The 26908-nt window shown below is 37.3% G+C and overlaps 1 protein-coding gene and 1 long non-coding RNA gene across 7 annotated transcripts in view; one reads left to right on the forward strand and one right to left on the reverse strand.

Moving 5' to 3' along the window:
- FERMT2 (FERM domain containing kindlin 2) overlaps nucleotides 1-26908 on the forward strand; it is a 70600-nt gene that overhangs the window by 38220 nt on the left and 5472 nt on the right. For 3 of the 6 annotated variants that reach the window (XM_067735518.1, XM_067735521.1, XM_067735533.1), the window contains exons 4-13: nucleotides 2342-2476; nucleotides 11146-11178; nucleotides 11512-11737; nucleotides 12239-12341; nucleotides 13708-13815; nucleotides 17441-17575; nucleotides 18284-18333; nucleotides 19523-19647; nucleotides 25816-25922; nucleotides 26060-26281. In XM_067735518.1, the coding sequence (XP_067591619.1) occupies nucleotides 2342-2476; nucleotides 11146-11178; nucleotides 11512-11737; nucleotides 12239-12341; nucleotides 13708-13815; nucleotides 17441-17575; nucleotides 18284-18333; nucleotides 19523-19647; nucleotides 25816-25922; nucleotides 26060-26281 (1244 nt within the window). The remainder of the gene's footprint in view (nucleotides 1-2341; nucleotides 2477-11145; nucleotides 11179-11511; nucleotides 11738-12238; nucleotides 12342-13707; nucleotides 13816-17440; nucleotides 17576-18283; nucleotides 18334-19522; nucleotides 19648-25815; nucleotides 25923-26059; nucleotides 26282-26908) is intronic. The other 3 variants (XM_067735549.1, XM_067735525.1, XM_067735541.1) reach the window with 1 other exon arrangement.
- The window catches only part of LOC137223594 (uncharacterized), a 92841-nt gene continuing 72794 nt past the window's right edge, over nucleotides 6862-26908 (reverse strand). Inside the window, exons 2-3 of the long non-coding RNA XR_010942939.1 lie at nucleotides 9061-9177; nucleotides 6862-7241 (exon numbers count right to left, since the gene is read on the reverse strand). This is a non-coding gene — a long non-coding RNA (uncharacterized lncRNA). The remainder of the gene's footprint in view (nucleotides 7242-9060; nucleotides 9178-26908) is intronic.

Raw genomic sequence — 26908 nt, forward strand, 5'->3', positions numbered from 1 at the left:
TTCCTGAATTTGTAACGCTGGATTGAATCTAGTGAGTACTGTGGGTTCCTGAAGGTACAAACTACCCCCTGTCAAATTCTGATCCAGTGACTTAGCAGTCTGCATCATTACAAGTTATGCAGCGACTTGGATTTTGTTGTCTGTGACATATGGGGTAGTGCCACCAAACACTGTGAGATATGACCTAGTGCTTCTTTTTTTTGCTGCTTTTTTCTTTTATTGTTTTTCTTTGCTCTCCCTCTCCTTACCCTCTTTATTTTTTAATTAACTTTATTTTGGTATAATTGATGTACAATAAACTGCACCCATTTAAAGTGTACAGTTGGATGAGTTTTGACAGATGCTTACATCTCTGAAACTACCACAATCAGGATATAGAACATTTCCGTTAGCTCTCAAACTCTAGCCTAACAGTCATTGCTCTGCTCTGTCACTATAGATTTGTTATCATTTTCTGGGATATTGTGAATGGAATCATGCAGCATATACCCTTTTCTAATTGGCTTCTTCCACTAAGATAATGATTTTGAGATACATTCAGGTTATTGCATGTATTAATAGTTTGTTTCTTTTCACTGATGAGTTGTGTTACGTTGTAAGAGTAGTATTCCACTGATATGAAAGGATCACATTTTGTTTATCCAGCTGGGTTATTTCCAGTTTTGGCTTTTGTGAGTAAAGCTTACAAATATGCTTTTCATTGTCTTAAGTAAACAACTAGGAGTGGAGTGTCTGAGTTGTATATGTTTAACTTTATAAGGAACTGCCTGTTTTCAAAAATTCTCATTTCACATTCCCAACAGCTGGTTATGAGAGTTCCAGTTCTTCCACATCCTCACCAACACTGGGTATTATCAGTTTTATTAATGTTGGCCACTCTGATGGGTGTATATGTGTGTTGTGGTTTTAATTTGCACTTCCCTGACCAGTAATGTTGAGCATCTTCGCATATGCTTCTTGTTTATTCTTATGTATTCTTTGGTGAAGTGCTTGTCCAACTCTTTAGCCCACTGGTCTGCTTATTATTGAGTTGTATGGGTTCTTTATGTATTTTGGATACAACTCCTTTGTCAGATATGCATATTTTGTGAATATTTTGTCGCAATACACAGCTTGCCTTTTGTTTTCTTAACAGTCTTTCAAGGAGCAGAGTGGTGGTGGGTGGTGGTGGTGTTGTTTTCTTGTAGTAAAGGGCAGTTTTTTTATGGGGGGGTGTGGGTGTCCTATCTGAGAAATCTTTGTCTACTTAAATTTTCTTTCAGGTCTATGATACACTTAGAATTAATTTTTGCACATTGTGTTAGGTGAGGGCTAACGTTCTTTTAGAAAAATACATGAATCTCTTGCTTAGCACTGTTTATTAAAGAGATTTCCCTTTTCCCTTGAATTGCTGTGACGCCTTTGTCCAAAATAATTGACCGCCTGTATCTGGGTTTGTTTCTGGGTCCTCTCTTCTATTCCATTCATTTATACGTCTTATCATTTAGCCAGTAATTGCACTGTTTTAATTGCTGTAGTTTTATGATGTCTTAAAGTCAGGTGGTATAAGTCTTCCAGCTTTATTTTAAATTGCTTTGACTCATAAAATTTATAAGGAAATGAGAACGATTCTACAATCAACTTGTTCAAAAGAATAAGCTGGAATTTTGATTAGAATTCCATTGAATCTTTAGCTAAGTTTTGGGGGAACTGACTTCTTAACCATTCTTGCAATTTATGAACATGGTATATAATATATAATATGTAATGTGATATTTATACTTATTTGGGTCATTTTAATTCTTTTTGTTACTTTCCTGTAACCATTTTGCTTCTCATCAGGTTCTTCACATGAAAATGAATAGAATAAACACAAAAACTTGTAGCCATTTGATATCAAGGTAGAAAAGTTTGAGTCGACTAAAATTTTGAGATTTGGTAATGATGGGAAAGTATTTTCTTTACATTTACTTCACATATCTTGTGTTAACTTATGGCATACAGAATGAATGAGGGCTACCATATAATATAAACCTTAATTTCTTACAGTTTTGTATTTAAAAATATGTAAATAAGAGTTCCAGTATTTTCTTTCTGTACCCTAGTAGATTATTATCTTTCTACTTTGAGGTAACTACATTTATTGGATAGTTATGAATTAAGAGTGCTTTGGTATATTGTCTTTAAAAGTGTCATACTCCAATCTTTTGCATAGCATTAGTATCTGGCAAAACACACACACACACACATACACAGAAGGAAATTACAAATTCTTTTCTTGAATGGATTAACAGATTTACCAAGTGTAATGTGTTTAAATTTTCTGTTATGCTAGTAAAATAATGTTTTTTTATTTTAACAGATATCAGACACCCTGAAGAGCTTTCTCTATTGAAAAAACCCAGAGATCCAACAAAGAAAAAAAAGAAAAAGCTAGATGACCAGTCTGAAGATGAGGCACTTGAGTTAGAGGGGCCTCTTATCACTCCCGGATCTGGTAAGGCTTTGACTAAGCATGGGCTCAGTGTGAGAACCATGGACTGTATGCCTCTGTGTGTGTGTATGTGTTTAATTGAAGTATAGTTGATTTACAGTATAGTGTTAGTTTCAGGTGTACAGCACAGTGATTCATTTATACACACATACACGTGTGTGTGTAAATCAGAAAAAGAATATGTATATTCTTTTCCAGATTCTTTTCCCTTATAGGTTATTAAAAAATATTGAGTATATACTGTGTATAGTATGTACTGTGCTATACAGTAGGTCTCCCTCTGTGTTTTTGATATTGGGATAAATGGACTGTGTAGGCCAGGAGAGTGGTCAAGTTAAAGAACATTCTCCCTCAGCATCTTTTCCCTCGATCTTGAAATCATCACTAGAGTCTGTTATGTGCAGATCGTCATGTCAGGTGGTAGCAGTCGCGTCAATAAAAAGAAAAGCTGGTTCTCTGCTCAGGGAGAGTCAAAAGGAGACAGTACCTTAACTGGCCTCAGTTCTTTGCTTTGTGGAAATTGGACAGTTTTTTTTTTTTTTAGCATTTAGTTCCATTTTTTGGGTATTTTGTGAAAACCACCAGTATTTAGTTAAGACATTATTGTTTTTATCAGGTTACTTAAAACTGTCTCTATGCTTTGCATATGCTGGTCTCTTAGTGCCTCTCTTTTCCCTTTAAGGTGTTGCTCCTTTAAGAAGCTTTCTCAGATTTCCTTCTATTACCTCCCCGACCTGAATTAGGTTATCCTTCTGTCATAAGTCACCAGACTTTTCTGTGTTTGGTATTATACTACATGTTCTCCCCTAATAATCGTGAGCCCCTGCATGAAGAGACTGTTTCTTACCTTTTTGTTACCAGGACCCAACTCAGCATATGGCACGCAATAGGAACGTAGGCAGTGTCTTTTGAGAAGCTAGATGACTAATTAATTAGATTACGTGGTTCTTTAGTCCCAGGAAATTAGTTTCCCATGTTTCCATTGGCCACACATTTACAAATCCATTTCTTAGGATAGATCCCAGCAGCAAATAAGTAAACTAATTTTACTATTCAGTTCATTCCTGGTTTTTTAAGTTCTGGGGTGATGATGATGGTAATGAAAGTACACAGTGAACATAGAGGTTATGTATGCCCAGACCTATTTCATACACTTTACTCGTGGAAACTCATTTAATTCTCACTACAACCCATTGAGGTGGATTATGTTATTACTCAAATATAAGGATGAAGATATTATGGCACAGTAAGTTTAGGCATGTCTAAGGTTACATACCTTGTAACTTTTATGTCACTACTCATGTACTGATTACATTTGGGAGATACCAAGAAATAAGACAATCCTTACTCTTAAGTAGTTTATAGGCTCGTTGAAAAGCACAATTACAGGTACTGTATTTAAGGAGGTAATACATCAATGTTAAATGAGTGTTGCAGAAAATAATGTTATAAGAATTCAGAAGACAAAGCAATTCCAAATAGGGTATATTCAGTTTTGGGATTGGGGAGGTAAGTTTGTGAATTAGCTAGGATTCCAGTGGCTAGGATTTTGATGGGAAGAAAAGGCAATCCTGGTAGAAAGAATGATATTAACAAAGAACATCCTGGCAAAAGAAAAGTACAAGACGCGTAAATAAACCATTTGAGCCAATTCATGCGAGAGAGACCTCCAAGGAACTTCTGGATCACACTGGAGGGTATTTAATGTCAGGCTGAGGAGTATATAGGCTAGTGCATTGTAGAGTCATTGGTTTCTGAATATGTTACAAAATGAACAAATCGTTATTTTAGAAAGAATATCAGATTTAATTCCAGTAAAATGTGGAGGAGGGAATGAGGGGAAAGAGTAGTGGTAGAAGCCTACAGATTAGGAGGTGAAAGAGAATAAAAGAATGTGTCTGTCATTAGAATAAGGTAAAAAATCTGATTTAGACTTGACTATATAGATGAAGGTATCTGACAGTAGACACAATCCCTGCTTTAAGTTATTTTTTAGTTTAAATGGAAACTCATTTAATTCTTAAGACAAAGAACTACATAGAAAAGTATATTTATGGGATGATTTTGGAGGGGTTGAAATCAGTCAGGATTGGTCTTAGAATTGCAAGTGAGAGCTTTTATATAGTGCTTTAAGAAAGTACAATTTGAAGACAAAAGATAATGAATTAAGACAAGGGAAAGCTCCAGATCTTTTAAGAGTAAGTAACTATGGGTTTCTTTTCTTTCTTGTTTTAAATTGAGGTGTTACATACAGTAAAATGAACAGATTTTAAATTACAGATGAATATTTGAAGATGTATATACCTTGTAACCACCCAGAACTTGATGTAGCATATAGCATGATACCGACACCCCAAAAGGCCTCTCGCATGCCTTTTCCCAAATAGCCACTGTTTGCCTCTCTCATCACAGAATAGTGTTACCAGTTCTTAAACCTCATGTGAATGGAATCATACACTATGTGTGCTCTCTTGTGTCTGTGAAGTGACTGTGTTTTCAGTGAAAGAATTAAAAAAAAAATAGGTTTTATTTGTCTACACCCAAGCAGTTTAATTAAAAACATTTCTACACTCAAGCAGTTTAATTAACATTTGGGCTTCCCTGGTAGCGCAGTGGTTAAGAATCCGCCTGCCAATGCGGTGGCTTCCCTTGTTGCAGGGCACGGGCTCTAGGCGCACGGGCTTCAGTAATTGTGGCACGCGGGCTCAGTAGTTGTGGCTCTCGGGCTCTAGAGCACAGGCTAAGTAGTTGTGGCCCACGGGCTTAGTTGCTCCGCGACATGTGGGATCTTCCCGGACCAGGGCTTGAACCCATGTCCCCTGCATTGGCAGGTGGATTCTTAACCACTGTGCCACCAGGGAAGCCCCAACATGTGATTAATTTTTAAAACAAATATTAAATATCTAGTTTGCATGACTTTATGATTTATCAGTCATGTTAGTCAAGTATTGGAGCAAATACTGAGAAATATGATCACTTGCATGTTGTGCCCATAATAACTAGCAACAGGTCCATATGTCTCAGTTTATGATATCTTCGGGGTGTCAGATACTGTGCTCAGTGCTTCACAGATGTTCCTGTACTGCAGGGTGTGGTAAGGAGTAGGTGTAATTTTCATTTTATTGAGGAGGAAACAGGCTCAGTTTCCCTTAGTGCCCATGTGCTTCTTGAATTGTGAGCCATCTCAGTGTGAGCATGGTTAACAATTATATATATGTGTGTATATATTCAATAAGTGATGACTATTATTTATTACATACATTATCTTTCATTTTATCCTCACAGAACACCTGTGATTCTGGTGGCATTATCCCCATTTTACTTACAAGGAAAGAACATTACAAGGGTTAAGTAATTTGCCCAAGGTCACAAAGCTAATTAGGGACATAGCTAGGATTCAAATCCAGGTTGCTCTGGCTCTAGCACTCATGTTTCTAACCATTATGTAACATCATCTCTCCAATTATAACATTTAAAGTAAATATTTTATGAATTCTAATACAAACATTTGATAAAATATTGGTGTGTAAATTATACCTCAACAAAGCTTTTTTTAAAAGTAATGTTTCAAGAGGTAAAGCGTCATGAGTGAATTAATGATTCTCAGACTTTAGTCAAACTCTTATACAGAATTATGATAAAATTCTCAGTTTTTAAATACCTCGCTTACAGACTGTACTCAAGTGATACACTCTTGAGTCCTTTGCCACTTCATAGCTGTAACTAGGTAAATATCTAATCTCCAAATAACTGTGAGGAGGGAACCATTTAAGTAGCCTGATCCCATGTCTGGGGGAAACAATTTTTCCAAGTAAGAATTAACTTTACTGTATAGTACTGACTTACAGACTACCAATTTCAGGATTTATTATGTAAATAGAAATAGGAAGTTACTTCATTAGAAACTTTCCTAAGAAATCTTAAAAGCAGCTAGACAAAGGAAAAGTCTGGGTCCTAAAGTAATAGAGAAAGTAATCAGTACTCAGTACTTAACTTGCTTGGCACTGTCAAGAAAATCACCATGCAGGATGCCATTTTTCCTAACTGGAATTTGCCATTTTAAACATAAAAAAATTTTTTTAAAAACAATTCTTTAATTGTAAAAGCAATGGGAGTTCCCTGGTGGCCTAGTGGTTAGGATTCTGGGCTTTAACTGCTGTGGCTTGGGTTCAGTCCCTGGTTGGAGAATTGAGATCTTGCAAGCTGTGCGACGTGGCCAAAAAAAAAATTATAAAAGTAATGCATGCTCATAGTAAAAATTCAAATATTACAGAATTATGTTTTTGTTTTTAATGATGAAAGTGGGACTGTGTTATACATGCATTTATAATTTGTGTTTTTTTTACTCAGTGATACATACTAATGGACTTTATATCATTTTTTTAAATAAATTTATTTATTGTATTATTTATTTATTATTTTTGGCTGTGTTGGGTCTTTGTTGTTGCGCGCGGGGGCTCTCTCTAGTTGCGGCAAACGGGGGCTACTCCTCGTTGCGGTGCACCAGCTTCTCACCGCGGTGGCTTCTCTCGTTGTGCAGCACGTGCTCTAGGCACGTGGGCTTCAGTAGTTGTGGCATGCGGGCTCAGTAGCTGTGGCTCACGGGCTCAGCAGTTGCGGCTCACGGGCTCCAGAGCGCAGGCTCAGTCGTTGTGGCACACGGGCCCAGCCGCTCCATGGCATGTGGGATCTTCCCGGACCAGGGGCCGAACCCATGTCCCCCGCATTGGCAGGCGGACCCTCAACCCCTGCACCACCAGGGAAGCCCCTATATCATTTTTTAATTACAAAAGTTATACATTAGTACAGCCTCATTATAAAAAATGAAAGTACCATAGTATAGGACATGTACTAAACCAAAGCTGAAAATTTGACTTCAGTTTATTCCCTTGGTGCTCCCTATCAAAAAGTAGCCATTTCTTAATCACTGTGTATAACTATATTGTAAACAGTTGGAGTACAAGTTGCCAGTACCTTTTCTATATGTTTTATATCTACTTGTATGTCTAGTTTTGTTTTTATAACATTAATGAGAGACATATATATTATATATTTGTTCTGCAGTATGAGTTTTTTCATTGACCAGTATGTTTTGGTGATCTTTTTGTGTGTCAGAGTAGAGGTCTCCCTACTTCTTTGTATATAGTGTCAAATTTTTCCATGTAGAAGAACTACATTTAACTGTTTCTCTAGCTAACTAGTATCTAACTTTTCTGTCAAATATACTCCAGAAAGTTTCTCCAAGATTCAGACATACAGTTGACCCTTGAACAATGTGGGGTTGGGAGGTCAACCTTCTTCGAAATCGAAAATATGTGTATAACCTGTAGTTACCCCTCCATACCCGAAGTTCCACATCCACAGACTCAACCAACCACAGATCGTGTAGTACTGTAGTATTTAGGATTGAAAAAAATCCACATGTAAGTGGATGCACACAGTTCAAATGTGGTTGCACATTCTTCAAGGGTTGACTGTACTCCGAGGAAGAGTTATGAAGGCGACGGCTTTGCACTCCCATCAACAGTATATGAAAGTGCCCCCTTTCCGACATTCTGCCCAATACTGAATGTTGTAAATCTTTACAAAATGTTTGCCAGTGTGACAGGTATCTCAGAATTACTTTTTTATTTCCCTGGTAAACACTGAGTGTGAACAATAGTTGAATAATATTTCATATATTTATTAGCCATTCCTGTTTCTTAATTTTCAGTTATGGACTTTGTCCATTTTCTTTTATGTGTGTTTTTGTTTTAGTGATACTAATCTTCTGATGTGATAAGTATTTTCCCTATACTGGCATTCTGTATTTAAGTTTGTCTGTGCTCTTTTTTACTATACTAAAGTCTTACATTTTTATGTAGTCAAATCTGGCATTTATTTTGTAGTTCTCTGTTTTCACTGTTAATAAAATCTTCACAAATATTACAGAAAATTTTCTATATTTCCTTTTAATACCTTTATAATTATTTCATATTTATATATTTTATCTGTAATATCAATATTCATATTTTTAATTCACCTGTAATGTGTTTTCTAAGTATGGTATGAGCTAGATACCTTGATGGAAAAATTTCTTAAGTGTATTAAATACTTTAGTATTTTTTAGAAAAGGATATATGTGTATATAATCACTAAGTTATGAGGCAGATTCTACTCTATTAAAATATAGGGATACTCTCAGGAGCTATTAGGTTACATTGGGTTTTTAATATTTATAGTAGGCGTCCCAAGACTGTAGTGCTTATTGAAGTCTTTGTTTCTCATCCTTATAGTTTTTAAGTTATCATTGCATGTTGTTCAGCAAACTCATATTTTATTGCTAGTTCATCTTACCCTGTATTAGTTTTCTGCTTCAAATACGGCTTAAATTGGGCAATCACGAATACAGGCTGGTTGGGATTATCACTGAACTGGGACTTAAACACACATACCCTCTGACCCAGCAATGCCGCTAGAACTGGGGAATAGGTACAGAACTGTTTATTGGAAGGCACTGTTTGCAATAGCAGTGGTGACATCAATAATAAAACTCTAAAATGAATAAATGCACACCAACTGGGAATGGCTTAAATAAGTTACGGTACCTGGGAGGCAGTGTATTTAGCTGCAGTCAGACTGCTGATTTACAGTTTGGCTCTGCAACTTAATAGCTCTTGACATTGGACATGTATATTAACTTCTCCTTGCCTCAGTTTGCTCCTCTGAAATGACAATAATAGGTTTGTTGGGAACATTAAATGAGTTATTACTGTAGATTGCCTAACAAAAAAGAACAAACGGGAAAAATGAAGTGATCAGATACGACGTGTAGATTACACAAAGTATAGGTAAATAAGAGGGAAGGGAATTGATTGGGTGGCTGATTCTATTAAATGATGTGTAATGTAGGGGAATATATTTTCTGTTTTAGAAACTTCATAAAGAAGTTTATAAATCAATTCTAACTTTACTCAATTCTGAATAGTAATTATAGTTCATACCAGGAATGAATTTTCAGTCAGTATTCTGACATGTTTAGTAAAAGATTTGTTTGCTAGATCTTTGAAATAAACAATGAGAAGATTCTGCCTAGAAGGTAATGTTATTTTTCCACACCGTATTTACATGTATGCTCCCTATAGCAGAATTATTCTTTGCCCAGATGAGCTGGAGTAATGTTTTCTTTCAGAAAATGCCCTTGTAGTTTAAGGTTCTTGCTTTTAAAGGTACAACTAAGTATCCCAGTGTTCTTCCTTGAAGGCTGAAAAGGAGCATTCACAGCTTTCTTTGTTGCTTATTTAACAATGTTCACATTCTACAAGTTGTTTTAAGCATCCATTGGGAGAATACATTTAGGGGTATCAAATCAGATACTCAGAGGCTAGTAAGAGATTTTTTTTTTTTTTTCCACTTTGTGTTCTCTTCCTAGACTCTATCTTGACAACTTCAAAAATCTCTAGCATTACCAGCACTTTTTCATAGGTAATTGTTTCTATCATTGTGTGTTTGGGGGTGGTATGTCATTAGAGATGAAAGGAGAGAAATTCCTAAGCATATTCCTAAATTAGTCAAGGAAAACAGCCATTCCATTAACATCATCCATTAACAGTGTGACACCCATTTACACATTTTCTTTTTAAAATTATGACTACAGGATAAAATATATTAACAGAGTTAGAACTTTGAAGGGGTGCTTTTACTTAATGTCATTCTGAATTTTTTTAAAGTCTTAACTTAATTTAATCTCCTTAACTTTTGTAGTCTAGATGACAGAGGATAGATCATCAGTGGACTAATTCAACATTTTTTTTTAATGTTGCCTCTACTACATACCTAGCCCTTTAACACTGAGAAAGCAGATTAAAAAGACAGTATCTCTACAGCTTCAGGGGTTTAATTGTAAAATGCACCTTGTTAGCCTCTTTCTAGGGCAATATTTATATATCCCTTTGCTCGAATACTTTATTTGTAAATCTGTTGGAGCCAGTTTAGCTATTCACTGAGAAAATTATTCCCTTAATTTATGTGCATTTATTCAGTTACATTGAGCCATCTTAAAACAGGGTACAGTGATTTCAAAGGGTGATAGATGTATACATGTTTGTCACTAACACATGACTAGAGCACAACCTTTTTTTTTTAATGACTTTTTAAAAAAATTATATTTATTTATTTATTTATTGGGCTGCATTGCTGCAAGGGCTCTCTAGCTGCGGTGAGCGGGGGCCACTCCTCATTGTGGTGCACGGGCTTCTCATTGCGGTGGCCTCTTGTTGTGGAGCACAGGCTCCAGGTGCGTGGGCTTCAGTATTTGCAGCATGCGGGCTCCAGAGCGCAGGCTCAGTAGCTGTGGCACACGAGCCCAGTTGTTCTGCGGCATGTGGGATCTTCCCAAACCAGGACTCAAACCCGTGTCCCCTGCATTGGCAGGTGGACTCTTAACCACTGTGCCACCAGGGAAGCCCAACCTCATTGTTCTGAATTGGACAAAACTTGTTTTACTTAGATTATAGCTTCTAAGGTTCTTTACTCTTAAATACACTTGGAATATTTACTTCAGTTTATGATTCACAATTAGGAAAAAATCTGTATTTTCTTCTTCCCATTTTCTTTTCATTTTCATTCTTTGTTTCTGTCTTCTATTATTGCCTTTCTTTACCTTCTGAATTCCTTTCTTTCCTTTTCTGTAGGCACTGATGTTCTTTACATTGGCCCTCTGAAAGGTGAGCCTTGGCACAATTAAAAAACAAAAGTGTTGGTCTCTCTGCTTCAGCAATATCCTTAACTTATATTCTAACTCTCTTGAACTGATTTTTTCCCTAGAGTTTCCAACTTAGTTATATTTTTTGACCTTATTGTTATACATGTTCTTAATGTTATACAAGTAAAGTTAATTTCACTTGTTTTTAAGAGAGGTAAAATAATGTACTAAAGCTTTTCCTTCCAGAATGAAGCTTGTGTTTCTCAGTATGCTTTATATCATTATAGCATGTATTACTGAAAACTAAGATAACTATACTTCATAGTTACTACCTGTTTTTCATGTTATTTATTAGGAAGTATATATTCAAGCCCAGGACTTTATAGTAAAACAATGACCCCCACTTACGATGCTCATGATGGAAGCCCCTTGTCACCAACTTCTGCTTGGTTCGGTGACAGTGCTTTGTCAGAAGGCAACCCTGGTATACTTGCTGTCAGTCAGCCAATAACATCACCGGAAATCTTGGCCAAAATGTTCAAGCCTCAAGCCCTTCTTGACAAAGCAAAAATCAACCAAGGGTAAGTTTGTTTTGTTTTTTTTGCTGTTTACCAATTACTTTACAAGTTGTTTTTGTTTTGTTTTACTGAAGTTATAATTTACACTATTGTGTTAGTTTCAATTGTACGGCACAGCGGTTCACTTATATATATGTGTGTGTGTATATATATATATACACACACACACATATACAGTGGTTCAGCTATATATACATACCGCATGTGTGTGTGTATAAATATGTGTGTGTGTACGTATATATGTATATATAGTCTTCTTCAGTTTCTCTTCCCTTATAGGTTATTACAAAATATTGAATATAGTTCCCTGTGCTATATAGTAGGTCCTTGCTGGTTATCTATTTTATAAATAGTAGTGTGTATATGTTGATCCCAGCCTCCTAATTTATCCTGCCCAACCAAGAGTAAGTTTTAAAGTATAGATACAATTTAAGAATTTCTTTATCCACATAGAGGTAGAATTAATTTTGTCTTGCTCTGTTCCACTATTGTTAATTTGTCCAGGTGGCTTGATTCCTCAAGATCTCTCATGGAACAGGATGTGAAGGAAAATGAGGCCTTGCTGCTCCGATTCAAGTATTACAGCTTTTTTGATTTGAATCCAAAGGTACCGAGGGTTTAGAGGGATATCTTTTCTTCCTTTTTGTTTGCTTTTTGGAAGTTGGTGGGGTAAGGAATTGTTTGGATATATATAGCAAGTCCTGAATAATATTAAAAACTCAAAGCTTTGGACAAAGACACCTGTATTTTAAAGTAGTCTGTTGTTTTAGTAAGTTGGAAGCATAACTAAACCCTTTTCTTTTTGTTAAAGAATTGAGCTTTTGGTTGATTTGTATTTTAAAGGAACTAGTTAGGTACTACGGAATTGGTAAAGTTAATGTGTTTTCTTTTAACATCTCTCTTCAACTGTACATAATTATATATCCCAGAAGATGTTGCTTCAAAAAAAAATTCTTTTTAAGTCTATATTTCTCTCAATTTAATAGCCAAACATTGTAATATGTTTTTACTATCAGATGGTTGGCATCATCTGTGCTACTGAAGTACTTTGCCTTTCTGATAAGATTCAAATTTGCTGTAGAGATCTGGAATGTTTTCCCCCAGAAAACACATGGCACAGAGATTTGAGTGTTTTGCTTTCATGTCATCCTTGCGGGTGAGGGGACCTCTCTTGTCTGCTTCTCATCCTTTTCATGTCTAGATTATAGCCTAGATTTTAATGTATGTATTTATCATTTTAAATTATGTGCTTAAATAATTCTTCATACAACAGTAAAATGTATATAGTAGAATTACAAAAAATCATTTTAATCTCTTTTTAGGCTATATCGTACCTAATTGTGGTAAAGCCAAAGCTGTTCTGGGAACATAGTTATATTTGCATGGGGTGGGAGGGGGCTATGTATTTTGTTACCATTCTAAGATAGTATTGTTACAGTATTACTATTGATTTTTATTAACGTAACTAAATGGATAATTCAGTAACATTTAAGTAAATCTTTTCTACAAATGTGTGTGTGTGCTTATGTGTGTTTCTGTATGCCCTCTATTTTGGATTCTTAAAATAATTACTGTTTCCAAGGACCTGCCACTTTGTCTGGGTATGCTTTTCCACAGTGAGCAAGATGTTCCGTGAAATAATTAACTTACTGTCTGATTATGACATGTTAGTGTGGTAAATGGCAACAACAATACTGAAAAACAGTCAGTTCTACCTTACTTTAATGTCTTCAAGTTAAATTCCTTTTATTAAGGTCTGTAATACCTAATGTTTTTTTCCCTGGAAAATAACATACAGAATCTGCTTCTCATACTGAATATGTAAAAATCTTATGGCATATTTTAATGCCATTTTTAATGAAAAATTAGATGTGGATATATTTAGGGATACGTAACCCTATAGGTAGTTTTTTCCCTTATTGTTAATGTAAAAGGTAATATATTACAAAAGAATTGTATCTCTTTTGCTGCAGTATGATGCAATCAGAATTAATCAGCTTTATGAGCAGGCCAAATGGGCTATTCTCTTGGAAGAAATTGAATGCACCGAAGAAGAAATGATGATGTTTGCAGCCTTGCAGGTAGTGGCGAGTATTGGTAAATGGGACTTTTCGGGGGAAAGGGTAGGGGATTATTTAAATGGTAAAGAGGCATAGTAATTCCAGTAGCATTCTGATAGGTAGTGTTTTACTTTTTGCTATGTAGAAAGTGAACAGACACTTAGAAGGCAAAATATGTGTGAATTTAATTTAATTTTTGTCTTATGTAAGAGATTAGTGGTATACTTAATAGTTACTTTTCTGTATCCTGTAGGAGAAAAATATCCTTCCACCCCTAGATGTATATAAGCTTAAAACTGTCCAATTTTCCCCTGGAAATAAAATTTATATTAAGAATCAGATTTCTGAAATGAAGCTTTGCATAACTTGATAAATAACTGGGGATGGTAATATTTGTAAAATGGGCTATGGCAGAAATTAATACCTTTTAAGATGATAAAATTTTAAGAGACTAGTGAAACTAAACATAGATAAGTTTTTAGAATGGTAATCCTTAAGAAGTAGGTAGCTAATGTTAAACTAGTATTTTTCCAAATGTGGTTCTTGCTTACCACCTGTTTCAGAATTACAGTAGGGCTTATTAAAAAATTAATTGCCCACTTCATTACTGCTGTTCCCACTGGTAAAGTAATATTAAGGTGGCATCCACAAATCATTCTTGGAGACACTGAGGTCTGATTGACCACTAGATGAATTTTTCTAGATTAATAGTTTCAGATATCTGCGTGAGGCTTTGGCGAGTGTTCTCAGATTATGGTGGAATTCTATTTAAGTACTGGAAGCAAGGTTGACATTCAGTTATGAATATCTTTCACTATCACAATGATTTAATTTTTTCCTTAGAACACAAATAAAAATGCCCTCAATCTTCCAAATGTTTTTATGTACCCAGAAGAGTTTCTCAGTTAAGACTCAAAAAAGTTGTCCTTTAGAGAGGAAGAGCAGCTCATTTTTCCTTAGTTTTACACACTGAAAGAAGGGAATCAAAATGAAGCCCAGACAGGGAAAATTGGTAATGACAGATGAATTAGTTTAGTTATTTTCTAGAGACATGCTTAATCAGTTAAGACTCTCATATTGTGTTTGTGGGTGATTCAGACTACCTGAAGAATTCCTTTAATTAAATTCTGGAGCAATTTTGTTCAGAGTTATCTCACTTGGTTTTATATAGTGTTCTCGCTACATCTTTCTCACTTAGAGTATGGGCTCATAATTTTCTAGTGAAAGTTTTGCTAATGACAGAATAATAATACATGTAAAATGTATGTGGGGAAAACCACAGGTTTTCTTATATAGTATTTCTTATCTTTTTATTATAAAAATAATGCATTTTTTTAAAAAGCCAACAGATATATCCCAGCACATAGGTGTTCAAAACTATTTGTTGAATGAGTATACACACAGTCATACTGTCATAGAAATGGGATTATTCTTCAGCTTTGCCCAACTCCCACCCCAACCCAATAAACATTAGATATTCCATTTCGATTCAGTGAAAAACACCTCAGAACCATGGATTTTAATTCATGGAGACTGAATGCCCCAAAGCATAGCTTTCCTGGATCATTTTAGAATATAGATTCATTGAGACAATTTTGGACTACAAATCCCCTGAGTTGTTGGAAGCCTTCCAAGAGACTGACCCAAAGCCTCTTGGAAACCATCCAGTACAAGAAGGGGGAAACTCTGAAAGTATGGCAAGGAGATGCCTAGGGTTTTTTATTTTAGACATAGGTTACAATCTGAACTATTCTCTCCTTAGAGCTTCTGGTTCCTTGTGTAAAATAAGTCTACAATAGTAAAAAGAAACAAAATAATGCAAAGTAAGAAGCTGTGGATAAAAAAAATTAAATTAGGTAAGTTAGTAACACTGTTTTTCAAGTATTTAGGTCCAATCATGTATTGTAACATTTAACAGATACTCCATGCCCCTTTGAAATCAAAACTGGATTTTATGACCAGTCCCATTCACATCCAGGATTTCTCCAGTATAACTCAGAAGGACCTTTTGCATCAGAATCATCTAAGGTACTTAGTAAAAAATGCAGATTCCAGGCTGGACCCCATATTTGCTGAATCAGAACCTCTGGGGGTGAACAAACCTGAGCATCTATATTTTTAACCAGCTCTCCATATGCTTCTTAATATGCTCTGATATTTGCGGCCACTGCCTGGGCGCCTCACCCTGCCTTTTTCTTCATGATTTGTGAATATGAAAATTTCTACCACTGTAAGGATCTCATTTCAGCACAACTGAAGATATAGCCAGAGAGTAGTCATTACTAATTCACTACATCTTAAAATACAGAGGAATGTTGATATTTGGCCTCAGGATTAGTTCACTAAATGTTCCCATGAATAGATTGTATTCAGTGAATGAGTCCTTCAGAAATATGGATTGCTACTTAGTGCTTTGAAAGGTAACTGATTAAGTGATTTAAAAGTTCTGCTTAACTTTGTATAAAACCTCTCTAAAGTTTAGCATCAAAATGTAATCATTAATATTTGTTCTAAACCACTTACCTAAGTGTATTTAAAATCATGACTACTTCTATACCCAAAGATCTTTCTATCTACATATAGGAGGAGTTATCACTACTCATTATATATACACATATATATATATATATATATATATACACATATATATATGGGAGTATTCACGTGTGTCGGTGGTATATGTATTCCCATATAAACATATTCTACCTTATTCTAATGTATGAATGAGAAGGTAAATGTCATCTCTCTCTGATCAGGTTTTCAGCATTGAATTGAGGATGGGGGAAAGTGGAACTTTAGTTTTCAACGTAATAGTGATAACTAAATTTCCTCTGCTGGATAATAGTAGTAATATAAGGTAACCAGTGTTAATCCATTTCTACAGAAGACTTTATGCATATTCTGTTCATTCATCCAATACTTGTTGGTTCTAGCCTGCGTTTTAGACGTGGAATACTGCAGTGGGGGAAAAAAGACACTTAAAAGTCTCTGCTCGTGGACTTCCCTGGTGGCGCAGTGGTTATGAATCCACCTGCCGGTGCAGGGGACACAGGTTTGAGCCCTAGTCCGGGAAGATCCCACATGCCACAGAGCAACTAAGCCTGTGCGCCACAACTACTGAGCCTGCGCTCTAGAGCCCGCGAGCCACAACTACTTAAGCCCGCGTGCCTAGAGCCCGTGCTCTGCAACAAGAAAAGCCACTGCAATGAGCAGCCTGTGCACCACAACGAAGAGTAGCCCCCGCTTGCCACAACTAGAGAAAGCCCGTGCACAGCAACGAAGACCCAGTGCGGCCAAAAATAAATAATTTTTTTTTTTTAATAAATTTATTCTTTTTTTAAAAAAGTCTCTGCTCATGTAGAGTTCAGTGGGAGAGGTGTTAACCCTCTAAATCCTAGGGACACCCAAACTGAATTCATTTGTATTTGTCCAGGGACCCTACTTTTTTGAGTAAACATTTATTAGCAGGTTTAGGACACTGATTACAGGTGCCATGCCCATTATTTTCCTATCCTTCTAATTCTTAGAGACGTTTAGCTTTTCAGATTAGGTGATGAAAGACATTCAGTATAGATACAGATAATATCTCATTTTAAAATTTATAGTTAGAACAATCATTTAAATAAAATATCACTTCTGGTTTCAGTATCATATCAATAAGCTGTCGATCATGACATCAGAGAATCATTTGAACAACAGTGACAAAGAAGTGGATGAAGTTGATGCTGCCCTTTCAGACCTGGAGATTACTTTGGAAGGGGGTAAAACATCAACAATTTTGGTAGGGTGAATCTTTTACCTACTGATTTAGTTTGAACTGATGTTTATACCTTTCTGTGGAATTAGGTTTTCATGAAGTGTTTGGGGGATACAGAGAAATATTTAGTGCTTTAGAAAATACAGACATCAATTTTCCAGAAACTTTCAGGGAAATTTTTAACATTAATATTGTTCTAGTGTCTAGTGCTTCCAACACAGTAAAGATAGATCTTGACAGTCTGCACATTCTCTTACAAGTAGTGGGAGAATATTTCTTCAGAGGAAAAATTAATCTCAAGTCATGGTAAAATCCATTTAGTGATCTCCAAATTTGCAATATGACAAAAAGAAGAGAAAAATAGATCTCAGGAAAATTTTTAAATGCTTAGGTGTTAGTTATTACAGAAGAAACACTATTTTATGGACTGTTACAGTTACTGCTTATGCAGCTATAAGCAGTTTTAGCTATATTAAAATCAACAGTATTCTTGTGGGTTGTATAAATTTCTATTTTGATCAAATTTTTAATAGCTTTTTATGCCATTTGAAAATACCATTGTATTGTACTATGTGACCATATAATGTGATTGTACCTTTAAAATCTTTATAATCTGTATTTTATGTAACTTTCCTTGTTTACTGAATAAGCTGGTTCTTGATATCAGATACTAAACAGTAGAGTTTCAGATTTTGTTTTCATGAGAAAAAAATGATTTAATTCTTTTCCTAGGGGGACATCACTTCCATTCCTGAACTTGCTGACTATATTAAAGTTTTCAAGTAAGTACAAAAGGGGAGGAATTCCAAATATTAATGAATAAATGTCAGTTTTATAGCCACGTTCACATTTTTGAAATTTACTCTGGCAAATGAGGGAAAATAACCATCTTTACCAAATTAAAATTGCAGTACTTATTAAGTTGTTTTATCTGATAAACATTTTCCTTAAGGTGGGGGAGGAGATTGTGTAAACCTAGATGGATTGCATCATACAGATTCTGAAACATACAGTGGCATATCAGTATAAAGCATCCCGTCTGGGTGAAAGCAGTACATGATGAACTGCTGTTGTCAGTGGCTGTTTCTTTGTTTAGAGCCCCAGAATCTATTGAATTCTATTCATTTGGTGATGGGACATTTTATAACAAGGTTCCAGTGTATCTTATCTAGACTTTTAAACTGTCGATCTAGTCATACTCCACAGAATCAAGAGCGCTAGGCATTAAGGCAGAAAGAGGAAAGGAGGTGATGTGGAATATAAGATATAAAGCCATTTTGGAATAAACCATTTACTGTAGGTGAACATATAACAGCTCCACATATGTAACATTTCTGAGCTAATGGCACAATTTCAAATGCTGCTCCCTACCCTACTTTGTTCTCCCTTTACACACCTTTTTTACCTACCTGCACTTTTCCTCATGCTTCCTGTTTGACATTGGAGTGACAAGTTAAAGTCACCACTGAATACATGCCTGAGAGATAAGTCACCACTGAATACATGCCTGAGAGATAAGCACTTCCCTCACTTTAGTCTTGCCAGGTAAACTTGCTTGTTTAGAGAGGCTCCAAAGGCAGCCCTATGGACATCATGAACTTGCAGGTAATTACAGGACCTAGGAACCTTCCAATCATTGATATTTACTTCACCTTTATTTTCCTGTGCTTCCCATGTGACCTGCTAGTGATAGGGACAGCTACAACTGACAGAAATACTGGAATGTTTGCCTTACTGTCTTCCTCTGCCCACTCACTGTAAGATCTTCCTGAGTAGATTGAGAAAGGAGGGGCAAATCCAGTAAGAGCAACATTGAATATAACACACTGGCCAAAAGGGAACTGAATTCAGCATATGTAAAACTTGGTCTCAGACTTTTAACATTGTGAAACTTTGCTGCTAAAACATAGCATTGATAAAGTTATTTCAAAAGTGTTTTTTTTTTTCCTTCTAATTCTGTTTGACACATAGGCCAAAAAAGCTGACTCTAAAAGGTTACAAGCAGTACTGGTGCACCTTTAAAGACACATCTATTTCTTGCTATAAGAGCAAAGAAGAATCCAGTGGCACACCAGCTCATCAGATGAACCTAAGAGGTAAGGAAAGCCTTGGAATGACCAATATTGATGGTGGAATATCTGTTAGCTAATATTCAATAAACTTTGTTTTGCTGGGGGATAAAGTTGTTTAGTTTTTTAGTTTCTTAGCTGCTTTAGGTACTTTTTTGTTTAGTATTCAATTTCACATGAATGTTTTGTTGTAATCTCTGTGCAGTCCTCACTTGAAGTGTGTGATTGTACTTTTATCCCAAGTAAATGTATGATGTCTCTTTTCTGTTCTTCAGTATTAGGACGTTTAGGTTTTCCTCATTCTGCAGGAGCTGCCCACTTAATTTTCAGGATCTGCCTCATTCTCATCTGTGCTGTAGTCACATCTCCTCCCAGTTTTTGCTGGGGTCTCCCTTCCTCATCAGCATCCTCCTGACCTTCACTGCTAACAAGCTGGTCCAGCTCAGGCCCCCAGTCTCTTGGTTTTCTGGCTCACCAGTGGGTTAGCCACCTGCAGGGTTTAGCTGAGTTCTTCCCCTTTCCCAACACCTCTTCCCTGCACATTTTCGTCGTCATCAACACTGCTCTCGTCCTGGCCCCTGGGGCAGCCCCAGGATACCCCTCTGAGGCTCCTCCTAGCTGACAACCTGAATCTCATTGGTTTCCTCTTATTTCTTCAGATCCAAAGCTGTCTCAGAACAGGGGCTGGTACTTGAGGCACACATTGCTGGACCTATTTCTGCGGTCCTGTGGCAGCTGTGGTGGGCTTGCTTCCTGTGGCCCAGACTGAGCCTGGCCAAGGGTCAGAGCTGCTGGTTTTGGTCTTTTTTTTTTTCTGTTCAGGTCTGTGGAGTTACAGCTTCATTTGGTTTTAGTGAGTTCTGTTGGTCCTTCACACTGCTCCATCACCACTCTCATCTGTTGGATGCAGTGGTTCAGGTGGTGGGAGAGTTCCCTCTCCAGGTTGGTCTCGTTCTTCTGTGGCTGGAGGACATCCTGCTGCCTCTTTCTGTGATTCTCTGCAGCCTTCATCTGGTCTTGCAGATTGTTCATGAGCCTCTCACTCGCGGTGACGTTACTTAAAACTGCCAGCTCACTTCCAGTGTAGATACCACTTCCTCCAGGAAGCCTGCTCTCCACAGGCTCCCCAGCACTCGCTGCCCTGGGCACCCAGCATGCTTGGTGGGGGACGCGGCAGGTTGGCTCCTCGCTGCTCCACACTCCTTCTACTGTGCCTTCCCTTACAGCAAAGCTGCAAGACTAAAATACATCTTCCAGACTCATTTCCAGTGGGATTTAGATTCCAGCCAGATGCATTCTTGTGAGACTTGAATTCCTGAGTTAAGGGGTTGGAGAGGCAGTTAAGAAAGGCGTTAGGTGCTTGCGGGCTCTGGAGTTACATCTGTAGATCTGTATTCTTAATTTTTCTTAGTAAATTGTGCATTAGTATATTTTTAGTATATTTCAACACGATGTCCAAATCTCTCCCCTATCTCTATTCTGCCCAGTAGTCATCCGAACTATTGCTGTGTAGTTACACACATTTTAATAAATAGAAGGACCTCTGCCCTGGGTAGATGATTGCTGTGCCCATGTGTTGAAATTCTGTAATTTTCCTAAAACTTTTAGTTAGACTCACTGTCTTTTTCTCTAAGTCACGAGTTTAACTTTTGAGTCTTTACCATTATTTTTTACTCTCAAAATCTATTGCAGCTGTCCTCTTGCTTCCCTTTGTAGCTGCTCAGGACCAGCTGCAATTGTCCACTCTTGATTTAGAGACTTAATCTGTTTTCTGGCCCCTGTCTTCTCTGTCCCTATTACATCCTTAGTCTTCTCCTTCTATAACTGAGAAGTTAAGTCCCGGTATGGAGAACAGCCTACAGGGTGTCCTAATCCCACTTCTCCCAAGTCCTCCCAAGGAGCACTTTTCTAGCACATCACACTGGTGAAGGTAACACTAGACTAAGAATCAAACGGCCTAGATTCTGCTCTGCCAGTAAACTAAATCAAATGGCCTAGATTCTGTTCTGCTCTGCGATTTTGGAAAAGTAGCCTATCTGGACCTTAGTATCTTCCTCTGAGTAATAAGAGTGTTGAACTGGATGCTCTCTAAGGCCCCTAAGATATCTAAAATGCACAGTTCTAAAAAGTGCAGTTCAGCAGATGCTGATTGATCTCCTGCCATGAACTGTGCCAGGTACTAGAGACAGGAGCAAGAACAGATTACAGTCGCATCCTTCAAGATGTTTTAGAGCATGTCAGGAGATAAACAGCTACAATTCGGGCAGTAAATAGTACTTTAAAAAGTAAGCAAGAGATTAGAGGAGCAAAGAGGTAAGGGTGCTGTACCAGTTAGTCTTCAGTGACATTGGAGAGAATTAGGAGAGACTTCATGGGGGAAATAATGTCACAGTTACGATCCAAAAGAGAAAATTGTGATCTGTGGAAGGAAGGAGGAGAGTTGGTAAAAGAGACTGGTGTGCAGATGCGGGGAGAGAAGCATCCGCTGTCACAGGGCGGGTTGTGCTTCCGGAATATGGAGTTGAAGCGGGGAGGATGAACCCTTCCTTATTAGCTGTCGAGTCCATTCCTGCTAACTATGAGAGGTAATAGCAGAAGAAATTGGCAGGAATTGGAGGATAAAATTGTTAAGTTTTTTAAACTGGCAGCAATGAAGTGACACTGAAAGATTATTATGAAAATGATGGGATCTATCATACTTATGTTGGCTACAGTGTAGAGGAGTAATTTTAGAGCAGTGATAGTGATCCAAATTACGTTTATCAATATGGGTGGAGAAAAGGGTGCAACTTCATCAGATTCTGAGGAAGTTCGATCAACAGACTGGGTGATTGACCTGGGAGAGGCTCGGGGAGGGACTTGATTCTGGCTTGTGTAGCTGGGTGGATAGGGTGGTATTGAGATTGAGAATATAGAAGAGATGAGTTTGGGGAGGAAGATGAGCTTAATTTAATTGGGTTATTTTAAATTTGAGGTGCCGGTGGGATATCTGTTTGGAGCACGGGCGAGATCCATGCTGCAGATAGCAATGTGGTAGCAGTTAGTATTAATGGTAGATGTAGCCATTGGAATAGTTGTCTACAATATGAAAAGGCTAAGAGCAGAACCTTGCAGGACACCCATGTTTAAGGGACAGGGCAGATTAGAGGAGGAGGAACTTGCAAGGGAAATAAACCACAAAAAATAATATATAGGAAGACCATGGAAATGAGGCATGATGGAAGTTAAGGTAAAAGGTGTTTCGAAAAGGACAGTGTAGTGAATAGTGTCAGATGCTACAGAAAAGTAAGATTAAGCCTCCATAGGATTTAGCTACATGGAGGTGGTTAGTAACCTCGATTAAGAACAGATTCAGCAGATTTCAATGGGCTTTTAAGTATGGGAGCCAAAGTACAGTCATTGAGAGGTAAATAGGAAACAAAGATAGCTTTTTGATGAACCTTATCTGTGACAGAGCAGGAGGAAAGAGGGCAGTAATAGAAGAGAGAGGTATAAGGTAGAGGAGAGAGGCGTTTTATGGTTTAAGATGAGAGACTCAAGGAAGTTAAATGCTGATGGAAATGTCACAGTAGAAGGAAAGGAAGGGAGGTGGGAGGAGAAGATCTCTGTGATGGAGCAAGGCTCCTGACGGGTGGTAGAAAATTCAGCCCACTCGGACGTAAAAGCCTTGGGAGGAGAGACACCTCTTCCACTGTGTGGAAGCAAGGGCAGCCAGGTTTATCTGCTTTGGTGGCAGGAAGTTGGGGCACCTCACTTTTGATGGCTTTCATCTTCTTGGGAAAGTAACATGTGAGGTTGTCCCCTGAGAGTGAGTGGCATAGGAGGCCTGAGAAGATGTGAAATAAACATTGTTGAGAATGTCTGCTAACACAGAAGGCTTGCCAGTGTCAAGGGGCAGGCTAAGGTTGGGAATTTACGAATTTCTGGTGAAACTTATCTGCTCAGTTTTGTGATTTTTTTTCTTCTCCCCCTTTTCCCTCATAGAGTGCTCAGCAGCCAGAGCAGAGGCAAGTAAGTGGTAGATGGCTGGGCTGAGCTAGGGTTAAGGGTTTGCTGAGTGTGTGTAATGGAAAGACAGTGAGTCTGGGGAGTTGGAGGTGACAGCTGGCGCAGCGGGGTCCAGGCTGGACTGCAGAGAAGGAAGAGGTGGAAACATGATGGGGAGAAAGTGATGGGGTCACAGGATTGGGTCTCTCAATGGAAGATTGTGATCAGAGTGGGCTGTTTGCATTTACTGCTTCAGAGAACTAGTAATTGGGTTACAGTGAGGTCCAGCATGTTACCGTGGAAGCAGGTAGCCTGTGCTTGGAGGAGGCGTGGGGTGAATACTGTCTGAAATGTGGCTACTGAGTGCCTCTGTGCTTACACTAGTGCCTGAGTTACCACTCGCTTGGTCTCTCCTTTTTTAGTTTTTTTTGGCATTTTACTTTAAAAAGAGGTCTAATTATTATGGGCTTGCGTACTTTAAATCTACTTGCATGATTAATGAAATTTGTGGCAAAGATTGTGTATCTTCAGACATCTCTTTGTTTTAACTTTGCAGGTTAAACATATTGCCACACAACTTCCTAATTGTTTCTAATGACTGTATAGGAGTTAATGTGGTAGCTATTTATGTGGAGTAAATATTCTAAAAAGAAAGCAAAGAGGGGAGAAGTCCATCAAATTAATGATTGAAGTTAATTCTGGAGAGGAGAGGATCTCTCCTTTATCTGACATGTTGTGTTTCTTTTATATGATACTTAAAACATTTATGTGATGGGGAAAAAAATGACAATTTAAACATATGTTCTTTTTGTGTGATAGATACATAGAGGTTTATTATCTTCTTCCTTGTACTCTCTGTGCCGGGAGAAGTTGCTCCAGTACAAGGAGAAAGGCAACAGCAGGCCCTGCTAACAGTTTACATTCTTCCTCATAGAGCCTACTGGATGGTCTTAACACGTATTGAGGGTGACATGACCTAAGTACTAACACTTGGAATACTCTTTAGGGAGCTTTGACATCTTCATTATCTTATTGATCCTACAGCATCCCTGTGAGGTCGAGTTTAAGGTCAGGATATTTGGCATAAATAAATTGGACATGATTATGAAGTGGTTGAGAAGAGTCTGGAACCCAAATCTGTCTGCTTGCAGAGCTCTTCTTCACTATATTATACTGGTTACTAATTTATGCTGACCATTGTCCCGTTATCTAACTGGGTATATACATTCAATAAATCTGTGTTCTCTTCTGTAAAGCCACCAGCTCATGGTTAACAGAGTTGATTACATGGATTTTTATAATCCATAAATGTATGTATTCCTGAAAACTTGCCAGTAGAGTGAAATTCTGCATGCCACTTATTTTCATACTGACTTCCCATGTATATAAGTTTATGTTACCTTCTATACCAGATGGACTTCTAATATATTGTGCTTACAGTTAATTTCTCATATGTACAAAGAAATGCTTAAGAAACTATTTTTGTTCAAATGATCACCCTCTGAATCGAACTACTTGTTAAGTATTCCAACACCCTGAAGTTTTGGAAGGAGGCCTGTGCCCAGGAGCATTCAGTTGAATCCGGAGATCCTGTGCCTCCCCTCCCCTGTGCCATTAAGCTTCTTGCTTCCACACAGGAATAGGAGAGGAGAGCAGTTGAGTTAGGGAGCAGTGGGGTCCTAAGGAGGCCCTTATGATAGGACTCTAGCTCAAACTGGGTAATCCACCCGAAACATGCCTTTTTTTAAAAGCATCATAAAAGTCATTTATTCTGACCCAAACACAATTAAGTTAGGATTTAATTATAGAAAGATATTTAAAAATCCCTGTACATTTAGAAACCTAGGGAAAAAATCCCAAATAACTTAAGATTCAAAGAACTGAATGATACTAAAACAATACATATAAAACTTGTGGGATGGAGTGCAAGTGTTTTTGGTAAAATATCCTTTTAATAGGACTCTTTGCTTCTCTTCTCAATCAAGGGCCACAAACTCTGTGCAGTTAAATCTCTTGTATATTATATAGATCTGATTCTTTGCTCCACCCCCGGACAAAATTACTGAGCATAAAGAATTTATTCCCTGATTTATAGATTCCACGACAGCAAATTCAACATGTTAAGATGGCATAAAATGAGGGCTACCTATATTGGCTTGGGATTTCTTAAGAGTAAATTTGATCATTTTAATAATTTTTTTACTACAGGGTGTGAAGTTACCCCAGATGTGAACATTTCAGGCCAAAAATTTAACATTAAACTCCTCATTCCAGTTGCAGAGGGCATGAATGAAATCTGGCTTCGTTGTGACAATGTAAGTTTTCTGATTAAAAGTAAAACTCAGTGTTCTTTGCTTCCTTACGTAGTGAGTTGACCATTCATTCTTATATTTTATACTCAAAGGACCCCATCATGGGATAGATTTCAAACCTCAGTATTTCTTTTCAACAGGAAAAACAGTATGCACACTGGATGGCAGCCTGCAGGTTGGCCTCCAAAGGCAAGACCATGGCGGACAGTTCCTATAACTTAGAAGTTCAAAATATTCTTTCCTTTCTGAAGATGCAGCATTTAAATCCAGATCCTCAGTTAATACCAGAGCAGATCACAACCGATATAAATCCTGAATGTTTGGTGTCCCCTCGCTATCTAAAAAAGTACAAGAACAAGCAGGTACTTGATTCATTTTACTTCATCTGCTATTTTCTGCTGATTTGTTTTATTAACTTTCTACATATACTTTAGCTTCCCCCTCTTAAACCCAACTTTTTCATTTTAATTGGTAGTCTTAATTTCGTATCAGGTGGTTAAAACATAAAATAAGAAATAAGTAGCTTTCAGTCAGTTTAAATTGGTCGTTTAAGAAAAGCCTTATTATTTTAATATGAAAGATAATGAGGTGGAATATTGGGAGCATATTTATTCTAAACAGCCTGAGGAAATCACTCTGCTAACAGGATGTTCTTTCAGGAAATTGAATATGGTCTTACTGCATTGTGTTCCTTAATTCATGCAGCTTTATTCCTTATATAAAGTAAGTCTGATATAAAGCACAGCCAGCATTTCCCAACCAAATCTGTGATGACTCTTCTTGCTGTCAAAATTGACTTTTTCAGCTTTGGAAATAAACTTTACGAGGGTAGATAGAGTCCACGTTGAACATCGTCTTTTCTTAACATTAACAGGCAAAACCTAGGCAACATTTGCGTAATGTGACAAAGTTTGGTAAATTTTCATTGAAACTTACTGCTTTTGTTCCGTCTGTCTAGAATTCCTTTACTGGAAATCAATACCATAAGA

This window comes from Pseudorca crassidens, chromosome 1 (genome assembly GCF_039906515.1).
Source record: "Pseudorca crassidens isolate mPseCra1 chromosome 1, mPseCra1.hap1, whole genome shotgun sequence".
In the NCBI taxonomy this organism is placed as follows: Eukaryota; Metazoa; Chordata; class Mammalia; order Artiodactyla; family Delphinidae; genus Pseudorca; species Pseudorca crassidens.